This window comes from Lutjanus erythropterus, chromosome 15 (assembly GCF_056507025.1).
Source record: "Lutjanus erythropterus isolate fLutEry1 chromosome 15, fLutEry1.hap2, whole genome shotgun sequence".
Lineage (NCBI taxonomy): Eukaryota > Metazoa > Chordata > Actinopteri > Lutjaniformes > Lutjanidae > Lutjanus > Lutjanus erythropterus.
In genome coordinates this window covers 3,143,626-3,163,104 of record NC_139331.1, presented here as the reverse complement: position 1 = coordinate 3,163,104, position 19,479 = coordinate 3,143,626, and the positions used below count along the sequence as shown (strand labels likewise).

Below are 19,479 nucleotides of genomic sequence, written 5' to 3'. Positions count from 1 at the left end.
GAGAAGCTGCTCACTGCATCAGTTAGAGTTCAATAACTTGTTACCAGCTGAAACATATTAATCACTGCAGTAATTATCCAATGGAAGGATCTTAAATATTTGACTAGTTAAATCCAGGTGGTGACTTTTTGTTGGCCAGGCAGTGTACATGTTGTATTCTGCACCTTCATTTAGATCAGTTACAACATAATGTGGTGCACCTGGCCTGCAGTGCTGGTTAAGATTGGCAGAATAACTGATATATCTCATTTGTGGTCAGTTTTCAGTTGTCTTACTGTTAAAGCTGACATTAAAGTGGACCAGGTTTAACAAATAAGGCTCTTGCTTTACTCACAGCCTGAAAGATGTTTGATTGAACTTGAAAAAGATTTAAATTCAGGGTGTTTCTCTTGTCATGATCAAAAAAGGATGAGCAGAATTTTTTTTTAAATAGTTTGATTTTCACTTTATATTTTGTATAAGTTTTTTTTCATATTCTGAGACCCTGGCTCGACAGCTTTTTAAAAAATGACTGTGAGATTTCTGCTGATGACAGGCCTTACTTTGTCATGTCCAAAATCATCTCAGAATTCCAAAGGCATTTTAGCCTGGACTGAAGCAATACCAGCCTTTTTTTTCCATTCTACTGAGTTTTTGTTATATGAAATAGAACATGAGAATACAATCATTTTTTAAATTGAGCTCATCCCTTTTCGACCATGAAAAAGAAGATCCTTCTGAAGGACAACTCAGATTTTTTTTAAGTGTGGTATTTATCAGTGTAGTCAGTCAGTGTATTACCTGCAGTAGATGGTGGCTGGTACACTGCCGGTTTAGAGAAGCAGCAGGAAGCTAAGCAATGTACTGCAGCGGACAGAGTCAGTATTGCTATATTACCACACATCACCACTATATAACCCAAATATTACTCTCTCCAAACCAACCAGACTCCTTTGGCCAAAACAGTCATTTTACCATGAAGAACACAAGAATTGCTGGTCTGCTGTTGCCTCAATTGGTTCGTTTGTTTCTGTGATTGTGTGACTTCTGTGAATCCAAACTAACCTTTTAAAACACAGAGGTCACACAATAACACAAGCAAACTAACCAACCGAGGGAGCAGTAGACCAGCAGCTCCAGTGTTTTGTGAGGTAAAATGAGCATGCGCCCCGTGTACTGAGGCTATTAGTCCTCAACTTCCACCCATTTACTGCATGTCATCCCCTCTCTTTCTTTCCTGTCATCTCTTTGCCTGTCACTGTTGAAAAAAAGGCAAAAGCCCAAAAAAATAATCTTAAAAAAAAGATACATGCTGCTGGCGATGTGCTGCTAAACTAGCTTCATAGCCAAAATACACAATTCTTTTTTTCAGTAAACTTCCAGCTGCTTGTGCTTTTCCAGCCCATAACCCCCTGCTTCTCCTTTTCCCACTGCAGCAGGCATGACGTTCCAGGTACTGGCAACAGGCAGGATTTAAGCCAACGCTGCACCGCTGGCGCCTGATGGTCATGAGCAAACCCACCATGCCACCAAGTCCCCTTTGCATCAGAACCTTCTCTTAGAGCACTTTTACATCTCCGCTTTCATGTTGGACTACAAACTCACTGGGCCTCATAAGGATTGATGCCACAACCTCAGAACTCCTGAGCAACTGGAACAGATAGTTGGACCTTGTTTCTTAGAGGTTTTGAGTCTTCTTCCGGGTGCTGCACTTCAGAACACATCAGACTGCTTGAGGATTGAACCCCTGACCTCAAAACTTTAGAACAGTTGTCTTACTTTTTGAACCATCCAGTCCAATAAGCATAAAATCCTTTTTTCAAGCTTTTTAATCTTTTCTTTAGACATCAGGCTATAAAACTTCAGTGAGTCACATGGAGATTGAATACTCAACCTCCGAGCAGTCCTCTATCATCCTGAGTAACTGGATCAGACAGTTGGACCTTGTTTCTTAGAGGTTTCATGTTTTCCTCTGGGTGTTGCACTTCAAAACTCAGATTGTTTAGAGATAAAACCTACAACCTTGAATCTTCTGAACAGTTCTTTTTCATCTTGATCCAATCAACCCAAGACACTTAAACTCTATCTTTCAATCCTTTCAGTCTTTTCTTTTAACATCAAACTTCAAAACTGTCTTAAACCCACAACCAAAGACACAGCAGCAGGCCTTTAACAGCCAGATACTTGGTCCTGTTTGAATTGTGCCAAGAATCACACCTATGATGTTTGTCCATTTAAAGGATCATTTTATATTTAAAGAAATTTACAGTTTGTCATAAGACTGTTGAAGTATGAGACCATGAAGAAAAAATTTGGACAGAAGTTTATTATTGGGTAGCCCCAATGAGATGAACCATCTCATTTTCAGTTGGAAAGACTACATACCCAGAAATCGCATAAGTGGCGTCATGACTTTCTCACTCTAAAAGCTAATTTTAGCTGCTGAAGCGTGTGTTTTCATACCGCAACAGATCAGAAGTGACCGGATAAAACACTTCAGGTAAGATAATGTTACAGAGACAGAAGGCTGGTGTTGATGGCTTATATTGTATATTTTTAAGTTAGGTCCCATGGAGCACACTGGAAGGGGTGTGACTTTGCCCCTCTATTCTTTTTTCTTGACAGCAATCCATAATGCCTTCGTTCTGACACACACGCCCTTTAAGTTGGGAAATGTGTGCTAGCCACCATGATAATGTCGGTTGGTGGGTCCATCATTTTGGTCCAGATTGAAGTATCTCATTAACTGTTGACCGGTTTGCCGTGAAATTTGGTAAATTTGGTATGTTTTCACCTATTCTGTGAAATATCTCAATGTATCTTATTAAAATGGAATGACTCTATATGTATTCATGTATCTATGTATGTTAGTATTTATATCTGTCTCTCCTTTAATTTTCTTCACACCTGGTGGGTGTACTTCTGAGGACCCAAGGGAGTGCTGTGTGGAATTTGATGCAATTTGGCCACATGGTGGCGCTATAACAACAGACTTTATGTTTTGGACACAACTATGGAACCACAAGCCTCAGAAACAACTTTTTGTTTTTTCTGTTTTTTTTTTTGTTTTTTTTTCCAACTCTATTTTTTTTTTACTACTTCTACTACAAATTCTGAGTAACTGTCACCAAAATTTAGTACAGAACATCTCTGGACCAAGCCAGAAAAAAAATTACCTTTTCAGATTTTTGAAAAGTTAAAAGTTTTTATTTATTATTAATAGAATTATTATTATTATTATGTTTACTCATACTCTAATTTATTGCTTTGTGAGTATGCAATCTTGCACTTCACTATACATATCTGATGTGCATGTGACAGATACAGGATTTAAAATCTTTGATTTTGCAGGACTGGAGAAACCTGCTTGGAAGCCCTGGAGGCAAATATTAGCTGCAGGGCACCTAAAAAGCCTGTTCCTCCCCGTCTCTTTGCATTTTGTACAGTACTCTTAAGATATTTGATGATTATTCCTGCATGGATCCAGGCTTGTTGTGCAGTAGTCTAATTAAACACAAATTCATTTATGAATATGTGCCATGTAAGCATAATACACCTACTGCCACACAATGAGCTTGGAGCTTTTGGGGGTCACTGGTGGTCTGGGATCTATGGACTTTGCCCAATTAGTAGACCAGCCTTGAAAATATAAAGTGCAAATTCACTTTAATCAAATTCTGAGTGAACATCTGTGGTGTAAGACAGAGCAAGCAGAAATCTGAGCTGAGGCTTTCTTTACAACAAACAGAGCTGTGAGACTGTAAACAGACTTGAGGCTGGTTGTCAGGCACTGCAGCTAACACTGCAGCTTCCTGCCATTTCTATTATCAGCTGCATTGCACAACACGCCGACGACGTCGACTCGCCTGCGAGGCGTTCGACTGGCAGGCCTGGTCAAAGTCAAAGCAGGCTTAGGGAAAATTGTTGTGTGGAGGAGTGATGCATGAATGCACCGCGGGCGTATGTTTCTCTCGCCAAAGCACTCAGCAGAGACGATGACAGGAAGTGGAGTCCCTGGGTGGATAGAGGAGACACAGGTGACGCATTGGGAGGAGGATAATTAACGCAGAGCTTATTCACATAAAAACACTATGCTCCCAAACCTGACACCTTACATATGACGTATGTATTTACATGTACAGAGCAGTGCAAATGTTATTATACACCAAACACAAATGAATCAAATATCTGACACAGTACTGATGAATTACATTATATGGAAGCCAGTTTCCACCAAAAGATCCTGTAAGTCATTATAATGAGAAATGTTCTAAAATTAAGACTTAATATCTCAAAATAATGATTAAGCACTTAAAAATAATGGCTTAGCATCTCAAATAATGACTAAGTATGTCAAATAATGACTTACCACTTAAAAATGATGACTTAAACCCTCAAAATAATGACTTAGCACTTGAAAATAATGACTAATAATGACAAACTATTTTGAGCTACTTATTCATCATTTCAAGAAAATCTGTCATGATAATGACTCACAGGATCTTTTTGTTTCATCACATTGGTGTGAAATATGTTTCTAGAATACTGGACACAAGGTCTCTTGGGAACTCAAACTCATCATAAATATCGGGGTGTGTGAATCCCACAGCCTCGTGACCTACTGTACACACATATAAGTGCCTCATGTTCAATCTGTGCCACAAATATGGATCATAAAGAGTGTGAAGTGTCTACATGCCTCAGTCTCTCAGCTTATAGGAACAGGGGTTTATCCACATATTTAGGTATCCAGAATAGCAACACATTAACATTCAGGTAAGGACATCCAGTGCTGTATGGAAGATTTACACAAGAAGATAAACATTTGCCTGGAACATGGGTTTACAAATTATAATACTACCTGCAGGCAGACATTCTTTGTCCTGACCTTGAGAAGCTTTTTCAGCTCTATTATTCACCTTAACAGCCAATACTTCACTGTAGTGAGCTTTCAAAGAAGGTACAAAATGTCTCTTCAACACCATGAACCAGGGGTTAAAACCTCTTACAGTATATGTCATATACTCAGCCTTTTTCAGAAGCAGATATTCTCATATAACGATAACGAAGGCACAGGTGTAAATACAAAATGAATGATGGCTGAATTTCATTTAGCTGCTTCAGTGTCAGATTATTCATGATGACATAACTTACAAGAACACATTGTTAATTTTATTGGTAACACCAGTGATTTTACTACTAGTACAGGTCAAAATGACTGCTGTGAATGAGACCTACTGAAAACTGTTGATAGTTAAATAACCATATGAGGATGTCTTTGACTAATTCAGTGAAGTAAATACCTGAGAGGGTCCATTTGTGAAAACTTACAATTAAAAAAAACCCACTAACACGTATCCAGTTGTATCCCTACAAATGCTTTTTTTGCATGCGCATTTTGAGATATTTGTGAGATTTTTACCTCCACCCCAATAAAACAACAGTGAATGTAGATTACAGTTCTCACAGCAGTGAAAAAATATTTCTATATTATACAGTGGATATTAAAAGTCTACACACCCCTGTTAAAATGCCAGGTTTTTGTGATGTAAAAAAAGAGACCAAGATAAATCATTTCAGAACTTTTTCCACCTTTAATGTGACCTATAACCTGTGCAACTCAATTGAAAAACAAACTGAAATCTTTTAGGGGAAAAAAGAATAAAAAACTTAGAATAACCTGGTTGCATTAATATGCACACCCTTAAACTAATAAAAAACTTGGTAATATTTGCCCACTCTTCTTTGAAAAAACGTTCTAAATCTGTCAGATTGTGAGGGCATCTCCTGTGCACAGCCCTCTTCAGATCACCCCACAGATTTTCAATTGGGTTCAGGTCTGGGCTCTAGCTGGGCCAAAACTTTAATCTTCTTCTGGTGAAGCCATTCTTTTGTTGATTTGGATGTGTGCTTTGGGTAGTTGTCGTGCTGAAAGTTCCTCTTCATCTTCAGCTTTCTAGCAGAAGCTTGAAGGTTTTGTGCCAACACTGACTGGTATTTGGAACTTCTCGTTTTTTCATCAATTTTGGAGGGACGTCCAGTTCTTGGTAATGTCACTCTTGTGCCATATTTTCTCCACTTGATGATGACTGTCTTCACTGTGTTCCATTGTATATCTAATGCCTTGGAAATTCTTTTGTTCCCTTCTCCTGACTGATACCTTTTAACAATGAGATCCTTCTGCTATTGCAAATAACTGTGCATGTCTAATTACAATGAGGTATTACATAAAATAGTAGCAATGTGCCCACTAATTTTCCATTATTACTGTGAATATGACAATATTCAGAATTTGACACGGGTCATGTAAACAGCACGTTCCAAATTAGGCCTTCTTCCAACAGTAGCATTTTCTGATGAAGACATATGGGATATATTACGTGGGATTCTTTGAACACGTTTACAGCGCATCTGAAATATGTTTCAATCTGTGTTTACGCCACAGTTTTCAAGGCTGGGGTAGAGCTGCACACACAAAGGAAAAAGCAAAAAAGAAAAAAGCAATATTAACTAGCTCAATAGGAATATAACCTTTTTCACAATAAGGGAAAAAAGGGATATTTTGTGCATCTAAAGGTGAGGTATTTCTTATAATAGTGACAATGAAATAAAGAAAGAAACTGGAATAAGAAACTCTACCCTCCTTTCTATCTCAGCCCACCAAGAGCCTGACTCTGCTCGAGTCCTCTGCCTGTTGAAAGGGACTTTTTCCTCACCACTATTGGCAAATGCTTGCTCATGGTGGGGCAAGTTCAGCCTCTGTAAACAATATAAGGAGTACAGTCTAGAACTGCTCTATGTAAAAAGTGCCCGGTCATTATTGATTATTGATTTGACTATACATCATCATGTCAGCCAACCAGTCCCTCCAGGATTTCACAGTCTGTTTTGGGGATTGTTGCGGCCTAAAAGGGTTGATTTAATGGCAGCTTTTCTTACAAAATTGTCATCCATGTTGCAGTGTTTTTAGGCATTTTTTGCAAAGAAATTGTGGAAATTCTTGAACTCAGTTAAAACACCACAAAATAATAAAATATTAAAGTGCACAGAGCATTGATAAATGTCAATAATACTGAGAAATGTTGTGTTCCATTTTAGTAAATATGATAAAATAAAATAAAAAAACTGAATAATTAAACAAAACATTGAGTTGACATTTGCACAGGGGCCTGCTATGATTGGTAGAACTCTTGGGAGGCAACAATGATCAGTCAAATTTGCTCTGTTGCAGAGCTTGGACAAAATTGCAATGTCGTGCAGAATTTACAGGGATTGGTTGAAATTGCGTAAATAGTTCCTGGAGGGCCTGGCCAACAAGGGATGACAACAAATAGAAACAAAAAAGCCATTTAAGACAGTTTACCAAGGTAAGAAATGTCTATTTCTTTATTACATTCAACAGTACAGTACACTGAAATTGCACATTTTCACCAGATATAGCAGCATTCTGACTGGCAAATGGACTAATCAATAGGCACATCCAAAACATTTAAATAGAAATACACACGTTCAAATGTGTCGCGGCCACTTTCGACCACGTTCAAATTCCATTTAAGCTGTTAATTTACATGCCTCATAAAACAGATTCTACGCAGCTAAAACACACTGTCCTTTCCCCACGACTCGTGATTCCAGTGGCAAGAAAAGACGTATGGTCAAGTCAAACCCAGCAGCGCCTGTCCTCTTAGAACAATATTATTAAAGGAAAAATTCACCCGTTTATTTTCTCACACAGTATGTGCCATTCAGTGCATTCCAGGAGTTATAAAGTGTTTTCATTTACTTCTATTGTTTCCTTCAGCTGACCACTTCACTTGAAAGGTTTGTTTTATTACCCAGAATGACACTGTATCACCCTCAGAGAAGAAGTGTGTGCTCTGGGTTGCCATAGCTATAGTGATAATAGCAAGAGAACAAGACAGCAAGTTTATCCAAGGTCATATTCTTAACAGGAAATGTCTTGTTGCTGCACTGCATTCTGGTCTGTTGGGTAGGGCTACCTTTTGTACCGAAAGCAATGTGTTGATAGAACTGACATTTAAAATCTGTCATGTATCAAAATCTGGCATTAAATATTCAGACATTTTTGTGATCTTGTTGACTTTTACCAGATAGTTCCTGACTTACACAATAATTTTGCCAATTTGACAGTGTTTAGGTAAAACTCTTGTGCGCTTGCTTGTGTTTCAACAACTCTGATACCAAATAAAGCATTATTCTGGTTTTGGTACCAAGACTCGGGTATTGTATCAACACTAATCAACAGTTTGTAAAAAAAATACACAGCCTGACTACTGTTAGTGGAGAGCAGTCTCTCCACTTCTTTTTTACAGGAGTTTTGGTAACACTTCATATTAAGGTGCAATAAGTGGTAGTTTATAGGTAATAGAGCCTTTATAAGATTCTTATTAAAATGAACATGTTAGACTAAGTGTTAATAATAGCATAATAAACCAGTATCAGATCTAGAGTGTGAACAAAGCTTATGATAGTTATGTAATCCTTTATTATGCACCTATTAATAGTTAATCATGATTTTATTTTCATTATTATAAATATTATTATCATTATTATTATTTTTTATTATTTTCAGGCTTTTTGGGCAGTGACACCTGCAGAGAGAAAGGAGAGGGGCGAGAGTAAGAGGACGTGTTCCAAGCTGGAATCCGTTTATTGTTTATTGTGCTATTTTTAATACTTACATAGTTTTATTAACACATAATAAAATTAATAAGCATCTTATGAGGGCCTTATTACCTATTGCCTAAATAAGCACCTTAATTATAAAGTGTTAGTGGATTTTTTTTTCCCCTGTACGATTGTTTATCTACAAGAACTAAATCAACAGAGATGATCTGATATCATTTTTTCCTCCCTTATTCCAATTCTGATATCTGAACTTTGAGCATTGGCCAATAGCAAGTACCAATCCAATGCCAGTGCCTTGAAAATACATATCTGTATATTGTTGTTATTTAACATCTGTATAGTACTAACCCTGTATGAATCTGATAAAATAGTTATCATTGTTGTATGGCCTGGCTCAGGTTTTTAAAAAAGGCATACAGGGAAATAAGAAGGTCCTGTTTCAGGGCTAAAAAATGATGTGATCTCAATTTGGTGCAACAGACTCACATGTCCTGTTGATACCTAATCCAGCATTTTAGGCTGTATCTGATGTATTCCTCTGGGGCTTTGAAGGCAACTGAACTTCCAGCGGTGACCACAAGACAAGCTAAGATTTTTTCCCCTGACAAAATGGGAGGCAAACACCAGAAACATCTTCCACACCGAGTCCAGCTGCCTTTTGCCAGTTTGATATCTCATGACCTATTCAGACAGTTCATACACACCCTCACTGAACCTCAGTGCTAAATAGAAAATCAGACCGACTTTGGCTTTGTAAAATGTAGCACACACTGGTAGAGGATTCTAACAGCGTAATTCTACTCTTTATCTTGCAATCATCGAGATTGAGGAGAAGAGGACTGCTGTGATAACTTTCCAGAGTAGGGCTGGGTATCAAACCTCAATACAGTCTAGTGCCAGCTATATTGTGTCTGTAGCACCGTTATCAAAATCTGTCAAGTACCTAAAGCTGACATTAATGTCTGATGAGATTCTTATTGTTATTTGGAGTTTTTAACCATTTTCCTAAGCCTGAACAGTGTTGGGGTTACAATCTCCCACCATATACAACCACCTGTTTTCATGTGACTTAAGTTCTGTGTACAGGTCGCACCTGAGCAAGTTCCATTACTAAAGAAGGCTGCGGCTTATGGTCAAAAAAACCCCAAAAAGCTAGTATATGATCTTTGAATCTAGAATATTTTTTCATAGACAAATTCCATTAAAATTGTGCTAATTTTTGCTGTAACTTATTTAAGTTCTTTGTATTTTATTTACTACTTGTCAAGTTTAGCTTCTTTTGTGAAATGAAATGAAATGAAACGAAACAATAGTTTTGTAGAAAAATTGTTTATATTCCTCAAGTAAGGAATCAAAAAAGTCCTATTTTTCCACTGAAACTATGGTACATTATTGGAACTAGTGTTGAAAAATTTGAAAGCATACCCAGCTTCATTCCAAAGTTGTATCCTGTTGAAAAGACTGCAGTGCACAGATGTTTCGTAACTGATAAGCCTTGAAATCTCATGGTTGTTTGACATAGTCTGGACTTCTTGGATTGTATTTTCTCAGTCATGTCAGATGGGAACCCCAGACCCACAACAGATCTCGCGAGAGTGATCATTTTAACCCAAATAATGATTGTTCCCTAACCTTAAACCTAAATATGTTTTTTTTGTCCCCAAATCTAAGTGTTGTCATATTAAAAAAGATAATTTGTTTGTACAATGTGACAATGTTTGAGTTTTGAAAATCTTGGGTTCCTATCTAGACATGACCTTTTGTCACTAGTACCTAGGGCTGAGTATCGGTACTCAACAACTTTAAGGTACTGAATGAAATAACCCAGTACCAAGTCGTATTAATTAAACGGTACCTGCATTCAATCTTCTTGGTACCCAGATCTAGAAAAAATCACTATAATATATGGTTTTGCTCCCAGCCAATGGCCTCAAGCATTCTTTATAAAAACCTTCGAAAAAAGGTATCCAATGAAGTAGTCCACTGGTATCAGTATCACCTTAAGGTAACTGGTATTAGTACTGGTATCGCAATTGTTTAAACGATACCCAACCCTTCTGGTACCTGGAGCAAAATGCCCCCACCAATGCAGTCTCTGGGCTTTTTTAATGCTGTGCTGTTTTACATATTTCTCAAAATCTCCAAAGAGAAGTCTACCACCAAACAACTAAACAGACCCAGAACTGCAAGATAGATTATATAAATATGTTTTTAACAGTGCTGAAGTGTTTGAGGGTGTATTTTTCCTTTAAACCACAGAGCGATGCTCTCCACACACGTACACTGCGCTGGGCTGTATGCGCCTCTTGGTGTTGCCTGGCAGCTGAGGAAGAAACTTGAAGTACTTAGGCATCAGATCAAGGCAGGCGTCACGGAACTTCTTGATCCGCCAGTAGTAAATGAGAGGGTTGAGGGCCGACTTGAGGTAGCACAACCACAGGACCCATGTGCTGATTTGAAAAAAGCTGTCTTTGTGGTAAAAGCCATCGCTGAAGGTGGCCACCAGACTGTAGGCAGTGAAGGGTGCCCAGCACACTGTAAACACGGAGAAGAGGATGAGGATGGTGGTGAAGGCACGGGTCTTGAAGCTCATGTCTATGTTCATTTGGAAGGGCCTCTGGAGGCTAAGCAGGCCCAGTTTGCTGGCCTGGCTCAGACAGATGCTGTCTGGGTGGCTGTGGATGCGGATGGCGTTGTGTCGGATGGTGTTCAGGATCCCCATGAATGTGTACAGCATGACCATGAAAGGTATGAAGAAGAAGACTAGCATTAGTATCAATACATAGGCGTGGTACCCAGGCTCAACGCTGTAGCCAAAGACACACTGAGGGGCCCTGGGAGGGATCTGTAGGGGAGGGGAACCGACAGCCAGGGGGAAAGAAAAAATGAAAGTGAGTCCCCATGTGACCACGATGAGAACTTTGGCTCTCTGTGGGCTCAGCTTATCCTGCTTCTGGACAATAATAAGAAAACGATCTATGCTTATTATAAGCAGTATAGCCACGCCCTCCATCACAAAGAACCAAAAGAGCATGGCTGAAACTCGACAGAAAGCGTCTCCAAAAATCCACTTGGTGGTCACAACAGTAACCAGAGCGAAGGGCATGTTCAGGATGGCCAGCATCATGTCTGCGAACGCCAGGCTCGCCAAGAGAATGTTGATGGCCGAGCGCATGGCAGATCTCTGGTACACCATCAGGCACACCACCACGTTTCCCAGCAGAGCCAGGAGCAGGATGGCGACCATGACGAAGCAGAAGAAGACCTGCAGAGGTAGGCCGACGCCTTGCGGGCCCCCCGGGGCCTCCGCCGTCGGCGTGGCCGGCTCCGAGGGCGACCGCGAGCCCAGGGAAACGTTCGCCATGGAGATGTTCGCCATCGACGGCCTCTCGGAAAGGTTCAGCAGCCCCGTAACGAGGCAGCAGAGACTGGCGTTAATGTCCCCTGCCTCTGGAGGGGGAACAGTCGTGGAGTGAACCATTCTTCCCCAGGGTGAACAGGCATCGTGGCTGGTGAGCTCAGGCTGAACATGGTGCCGCCGTAGATGCAGATATTCCCAGCTCAACACAACATGGCGGCATCCTCATGGCTGCAAAATCCTAAGGCGTACACAAAAATGTAGTGAGTGCCAAGTAAATTAAAAATGCCATGTGAAAGAGCATTATTGTGAAAGCAGCATCATTCCTATCAAATTTCCCCTTGGAATTGTAATGACAGTGACAGGGAGGTGTAATCCACTCCGGGTTATATGAGAGCATCTCCCCAATTAATTCACACCACCATCATATCTTCCAAACATGCAGTCAACCAGAATGAGACTAATTACTAGCACTGACACCAAAAGCAGGGTTCCTACACCTTTTCCAAACCAAGTTCAAGCACTTTTCAAGCATTTTTGAAGTGAATTTTCAAGCTTTTCCAGCACTTTCCAGCTCTGGTAGATGATTTATTTATATACATATAAATGCTCAAAATGATTACACCCCATTTCATTTCTTTGTTTTTCATTTCTTTAATTGTGGTATAAACAGAAGGGTGAGAGATTAAAGGAAAACACCACAAGTTTGATGCTACAAAATGTGTCACCTGTCTGTAAGTAGACTTGGCATCCAATATAACCTGGCTGAGCCAATAACAACAACAATAATAACAATGATAATAAATAATAATGCATTAATCAATAGTCTAGCAGTGGTAGTATTTGTGCCTCATTTGACATTGTTTTGTCTGGTGCAGCTATTTGTTCAATAAGGAAACTTAAAATAAGAAAAAATGTGAAAAATCTATTGGTTAAGGAAGAGGCACAAGCAACTGCTTGACAAATAACTTCAATTTCAATACAATCCTTTTCATTTTCTTTTCATTTTTCCTTTTCAAGCCAACCCTCATTGCAACAGCAACCTCCTTTTCATGCACATGGCAAAAGCAATAAGGCTCTCTAACTTATTTTTCTTTATTATCTAAAAGCAAACGACTCAGGCAAAGAGCAATTTATGATAAAAGTAAAGCAATTACAGTTTCAAGACGTTTCAAGCATATTATCCCGAATCAAGGCACTTTTAAAACCTTAGAAACATTACATTTAAATTCAAGTGTTTTCAAGGTTTCCAGCACATGTAAGAACCCTGCAAAAAAAACTCTTTAGCCTTCAGTCTTTAGATGCTAAAACTGGTTTCAGAGTGGGTGAATTTGCACTGCAGCCATTTCAAATTGATTTACATGCAAAGTACTTCCCTTCCTCTAACAGAAGCGAATCACATTTTATTCAATTTACAGCGACAATCAAAGCATGACAGACTCAATTACAGCGTTATGATTACAGGTGAAAATGAACCATGGAACCGGCACACTGAAGTCTTGTCTTTGTTTGTGTGGACTTTTCTAAAGCTCAGAACGTCAGAAAATATGTGCAGCTTGAATCAGTCTGGTGACCTGAACAAAGTCAAAATCAATATATTTCACAATCAATTATGTATGTCCTGTCTTTTTACTAATTTACGACAAACACATTTCCCATTCGTTTGATTTTTTAAAATGGGGACAATAAAGTCTAAAACTCTGCCGCGTCCTCTGGTCTTGTCTCCCTAGAACTAACGCTGTTACTCTGCTGCCACATCTGGATCAATCATCAATCTTCAGTAAACTTGCAGGAACACATAACATACTGACAGAACGCTCTGTCTGTGTATCTAACATCTGGCATAGATAACTCTTTAGAGGTAAGTCAGAAGAAGTCAGGTGATGGAATCAATTTTGAGAACATCTCTTGATACAACATGTTAATTTGTTAGACTTGTTGCTTGGCATATGGATGAACTTTGCCTTTTCTCTCTGCCTCCAGTCTTTATGCTAAGCTAGGCTAACCTGGTCCAGACTACAGCTCACTGCCCAACACACAGATCTTCTCATTTCATCTCGGGAAGAAAAATAATGACTGTACATTTCAAAATGCTGAATTACAATATGATCCAAAAAGAATATGAAACAAAATCCAACTGGAAAGCATTTGTCTAATAAAAAGAAATTTAAAAATATCTCCTGTTTGCCTGAAACGTGATAAGAAATCCTGTTAAAGTGCTTTTCTTAACCGCTGCCAGTAACCAACACCAGTGTTCAACTGGGGACAAGTCAAATACTGCAATAAAACCCTTATCACTTGTGTAAACATTGGACACTGTTATTTCAGACTGCCTGGTATCATTTACAATGGCGAAGCAGCAAACGCCAAATAATAAATGTGCAGTAGAAAGAAGAGTCCATTTGTAAGTCCTTAAAATGATTAATTTTCACACAAATGGAGCTTTTTCTTTTTTTTTTTTAACCTGTGTGGGTGTAAAATTCAAGCAAATACAATTAAAGGCAATTATTATGAGAACAGTACGTGTGAGCTTTTTATGTAGCCATGTTAAAGAACAGGTTGGATCCTTGTTTGATACCTGGATATGCAGCTATTTAACAGACAGTGTTATCACACGTCACCAAGACAGCCAAGAGAGAGAAAGCTGTTGTAAGGAGATAAACAGGCTGTCAGCAGTAGAGCTGGGGAGACTTTGCTTTATTCATGCGGTGATGACGAGCTTATTGTCTGCAACAATTACCCACTGCTTCATCACAATGAAGACCTGCTGAATGGGAGCAAATAAGAAACTGGTTTCATCTTGGCCTACTTCCTGCTCCGTTCACCTCACAGTGCATGTTCTGAGGACATTGGCCTTGTGGATCACAAATACCGAACACACTGAGCAGCAGTCTACCTCTACAGGGAAGGTAACGCCGCATCTCTTTTCCTTTCCTTCCTTTAGGGGCGGAGTGACCTAAAATGTTAAAATAGCCACTTGAGCCTCCAAGCAATCAAGTAAACCTGCAGTAAAGCACGGATGATCTGGTACTTGGTGTTCTAAAAAGACTGGGAAGTGTTCAAATGCTGCGCGTGGCAACACAATTATGCAACAGAGAAATGCAGAGAGAATGTGCTGAGAGCTTTGGAGCCACATCTTGAAAGCTTGAATTGTTAGGAAGTAGATTTAGGAGACAAAAGACATAGTGGAAACATGCCAACAAAGTCCACAATTAGCAAGATTTACTAGTTTATGGCAATAAGAACCTGTCAGTGTAACCTTATTTAATTCAGGTGGAATTATTAAACACTGATGTTGTGTCTGTGAGAGAAATACCTACTGAAATATACACACACATATATACATGTACATATAGAATCAATTGATTTTGTTATGTTCAGTGGAACTGGTTGATCAGTCTGTCTACTTGACAATCTCATTTGGCTGAAAATGACTGAAGTGAGATACACCAGACTGAAAACTTTATCAAGATGAAACAGATGATGTTTTTCTTCAGCGACATAATTTGCAGTAAGTAAATTGTAGTATAACACAATGTATGTTACAGCGCTGCAACAATTCATTGATTATCAATTGATTGTTGATAATCGATTGTTTGTTTTCAGTGATTTTTTTGAGAAAAAAAGTCAAAATTCTTTGACTTCAGTTTCTTAAATGTGAATTTTTTCTGCTTTCTTCAGTCCTCTCTGACAGTAAACTGAATATCTTGTCAGTAAAGTTGTAATTAAAACGACATTTGAGGACATCATCTTAGGCTTTGAGAAACTTTTTTTTCCCATTTCCTTATATTTTAAAACAAACAACTATTTATCGTTTAATTGAGAAAATAATCGACTCATTAATAGACTATGAAAATAATCATTCGTTGCAGCCCTAGTATGTCACCACAGTACTCTTACTATCCCAACTATGTTTAAAATCGCAATAATATCACATGGTGACATATGTATCTTGATAAAATCACATCATGGGGAGAGTCGCAGCCCTAGCAGTTATAGCAGATTGAATAATATAGTATCTGTGAGGAAAAAACACACTTTCAGAATGTAATACACTGAAGGTTAAAACTGCTGTAACACATTTATAGACATTTAGTCTAAACTAGTGACTCCAAAAGTGTGGGCCACAGCCCACTGATCAGCCATGGAGGCCTTGAGAGCTCATTAAAAACTCTATTATAGTCTTGACTGGACACAGAGAGCTGTGGACACAATGGACAGCTATTAGTTCTAATTCATTTCACTCACAGATGCAGAAAGCATAATACTAGCTTTACCGTAACCATAAGTAACTTCTAGCCCCAGGAACAACATTTCAAGTAACTAGAAGGTTCCTTCAACCTGTTGTCTGTTTCCACTGAGGTCTACAAATTAGACAAATTATTCTGCTGACGTGTGAAAACGTGACAGCCGTTTTTTGTTTTTGTGAGTGTCTGTACAACAATGATGATGCCGTCGTCTGTCTATCTGTCGTATGCTTTCTTCTGGAACTTAGTGTTGATGTGTCGAAGCAAAATGCAGAATGCAAAAACTGGTTTGCGGCTGCATTTTTTTTTATGGTTGCTGAATAAAATACTGCAAATACTTGAGCAATCAGAAATGTTCATTGATACAAGCCACCCTTTAAGTTTCTGTTCTTTTGGAAAGGACGACCCCCCAAGCAGGTACTACCTGAGGGGTAAAATAATGTCCTGGGAACTTAATTTAGACCCTGGTCCCTGTGGTGGAAACAGCATTTCTCCAAAGGTTCCTAGTCCCTGGGGACTAGAGGTGGAAACACGCAACATGACATAGTTGTTTATCCAGAAAGAGGTAATCCCGTTGCCTAACTAGACTGTTGTTCTCTTTGCTATCGCAAATTAGACCAAAATAAAAGCAGTGCTGAGCAGAAAATCATAACACCAAACCACGAGAGGTGACATTTTTAAAAAGTTGTACTTCAACTGCAAATCATCAGAGCCGTGTTAACTGGTTTAAGAAAGGCTGTGAGATAAGTTTAAATTTATTCAAACAAATTATGGTATTTGTTAAGATTCATTATTTCCAAGTTAAATTTTTTGAGAAATTTCACAGCCCTCATCACAACTTATTATGTAAAGTTTTTTTTCATTTTAAGTAGCATTTAATTTATAGCCATGAAATATTTGAATTTTTAATCTTGAATTTTGCTTCTGAAATTCAGTAAATCCAATATTACTTAATTTTTTTGAGTAACTGGACACATAAGCCTGTATTTTTCAATAACGCTGCAATGGTATGAGATTTTCACAGTATATATAATAACGTCTCAGAAAATATCACGGCTTCAGACATTTTACAAAATATTTTGCTCTAACAAACATGAAATTTGAAACAATTCTTAAAGGAAGTGTGTGTGAAGAGTCTCCGTTTGTAAGGCAAATGTATAATAGCCATAAATTTTCATAACACTGTGTACCAGGAAACTGGTAAACCACTGCAAACATATTGAATTTGTGGATCTTCTTCAAAGAATACTTAAAGTCATGTTTTTGAATTTGCTAAAGTGACCTTTTTGAATTTTTAGAGCGGGGAAATAAAAAAAACGTGTTTCAAAGTATAATATTTCAGTGTTATAAATTCAGTAGCATTTTAACTATTATTCAGTGGTGATTTAATTCCATCATTGGTTATTCAGTTGCACATCCGAGAATCTCAGCAGCTGATGGATAAATCTGGGAGATGAACTCAGAGGTGTCCTGAAAATTGAGCCCAGTGTTCTAGAAAATCAATGACAAACAGAATTACACCTCATTCACACTTTCACTCCATCGACCTGAAACAGGAGTAATTGAGGCCAAACTGAGCAGCAGCTCTCTGCTGCCTGTTTAATCTGACAGGGGATCAGCTTCTTTACAAATGATAGGAGCCTCGACTTGAGAACCAAAATGGTTGAGACGGCAAACTGGGAGATTCATGGAGAGTTCCATCTGAGGACGACGAGAACACAGCGGTGGGTGTTTGAACACAGAACCTAGCGTTACATTTACGTCTTCATGTCGAGATTTAACCAACAGAAATGAGGACTAGTGTGTGAATAGTGTTGTTGCTCGGGGTTCTATTCATATTACCTGCTTCATTCTCCCATGTTGGAGCTCCGGAGCGGCTCAAGTGCTGAAGCTCAGTCCACCAAATGGTGCATCTCGCCGCCCAAAATGCTCTGTCCTCCTCGGCGTAGTGAAAACAGTTATTCACCAAACCAACAGACCACTGATGCTTGTTATCACTGTGAGCTCTCAGCTGGTGTGATTTGAATCACCAGTGCGACAGACAGACAGCCGCTGGTGCCTCTGCCTACACAGCTGGAGCCGTTGGAGATGAAGTCAAATCCGCATTCGGTTATTCTGCCGCTTTGTTTCCAGAGGAGCTCAGAGAGGCTGAGCACTGATTAATATCCAGCTTTAATGGCGGCACTGAGTGTTTCCCAGCCTTCTTCTTCATCCTTCTCCTTCAGACAGATGTGAGGTGTTCGCGGCCCATCCTCCAGCACCAAATGTATCAGCTTGTGTTCTATATGTGGCCCAAATTATCACCACACTGTTACAAACTACACTCACTATGGGCTACCTGCGACAAGCTAGCGAGAGTTAGCTAACACCGCTTCCTGTCTGGACTTTCAAAATAAATGGCACGGAGGATGCAGACGAATTAGAACAAGAAATATTAGTTTAGTTTATTTTAGTGATCCTGGGGGAAATTGTTTGCATTACAGTCGAATAGAGGTATACATAAGCATACAGAAAATATTATATTATAAGAGCATATAAAATTAGGTGCATTCTATTACTACATACAACAATATAGAAAAAAGAAATAAGGGGAGTAAAAATATGTAAATAACGATGTATACAACAGTGGAACACTGTTATAAATAAGAGTAAAGGTTTGTCTAAACGCACAGTATAAATAAATAAATGCAGTAATAATGCCAGTGTGACCTGTGTTTTGCAAACAAAATAAAAGACCCATAAATAAGTGGTGATGTGTTTGGGTTTGGATGGTTTTTCAGACTTTTGCAGAGTAGGTTTTGCTTAATATTAGCAATTCCTTCTGATTATAGAAACAAAAGAAATAATGCATACTTGTTTTTATCACTTTTTGTGAGGTAATAAATTCAATACAGTGACACAAAGTGACAGTGGCATATCTTGGATAATATCACTGGGGCTATTTGGGGCTTTTATGACACACTTGGAATCTATATTTATATAGTATATGTATATAGAGTTTTTTTTTTTGTTTGTTTGTTTTTTTTTTTGCTTTTTTTGTGAAAATAACTGACAAATAACAATGGAATTGCATTTAATCAAAGGCAAATATTTTCCATGAATTACATGCCTGTCAGCATGGGGAAGGGTTTATGTAACATTTAGACGATAATGTAGAAAGATATGGTTTACTGAACTGTTTAATGATGTATTTTTATAATTTTACCCATGACCTCAGAAATGTCCAGATCCTGGCTATAATCTTGG

General features: G+C 38.6%; 1 protein-coding gene across 1 annotated transcript; it reads right to left on the bottom strand.

The window, feature by feature from the left end:
• Positions 1-10,469: 10,469 nt before the first annotated feature.
• gpr63 (G protein-coupled receptor 63) lies at positions 10,470-18,560 on the bottom strand. Its single transcript, XM_084738010.1, has 2 exons — positions 18,076-18,560; positions 10,470-12,227 (listed from the first exon to the last, which is right to left on the bottom strand). Exon 2 carries the CDS (start codon positions 12,107-12,109, stop codon positions 10,877-10,879), a length of 1,233 nt encoding a protein of 410 aa, XP_084594136.1. The 5' UTR covers positions 12,110-12,227; positions 18,076-18,560; the 3' UTR covers positions 10,470-10,876.
• Positions 18,561-19,479: the final 919 nt, after the last annotated feature.

What these genes read in the sequence shown, in the direction of transcription:
- gpr63 (XM_084738010.1), bottom strand. Translation starts at nt 12,109, where the DNA reads ATGGTTCACTCCACGACTGTTCCCCCTCCAGAGGCAGGGGACATTAAC.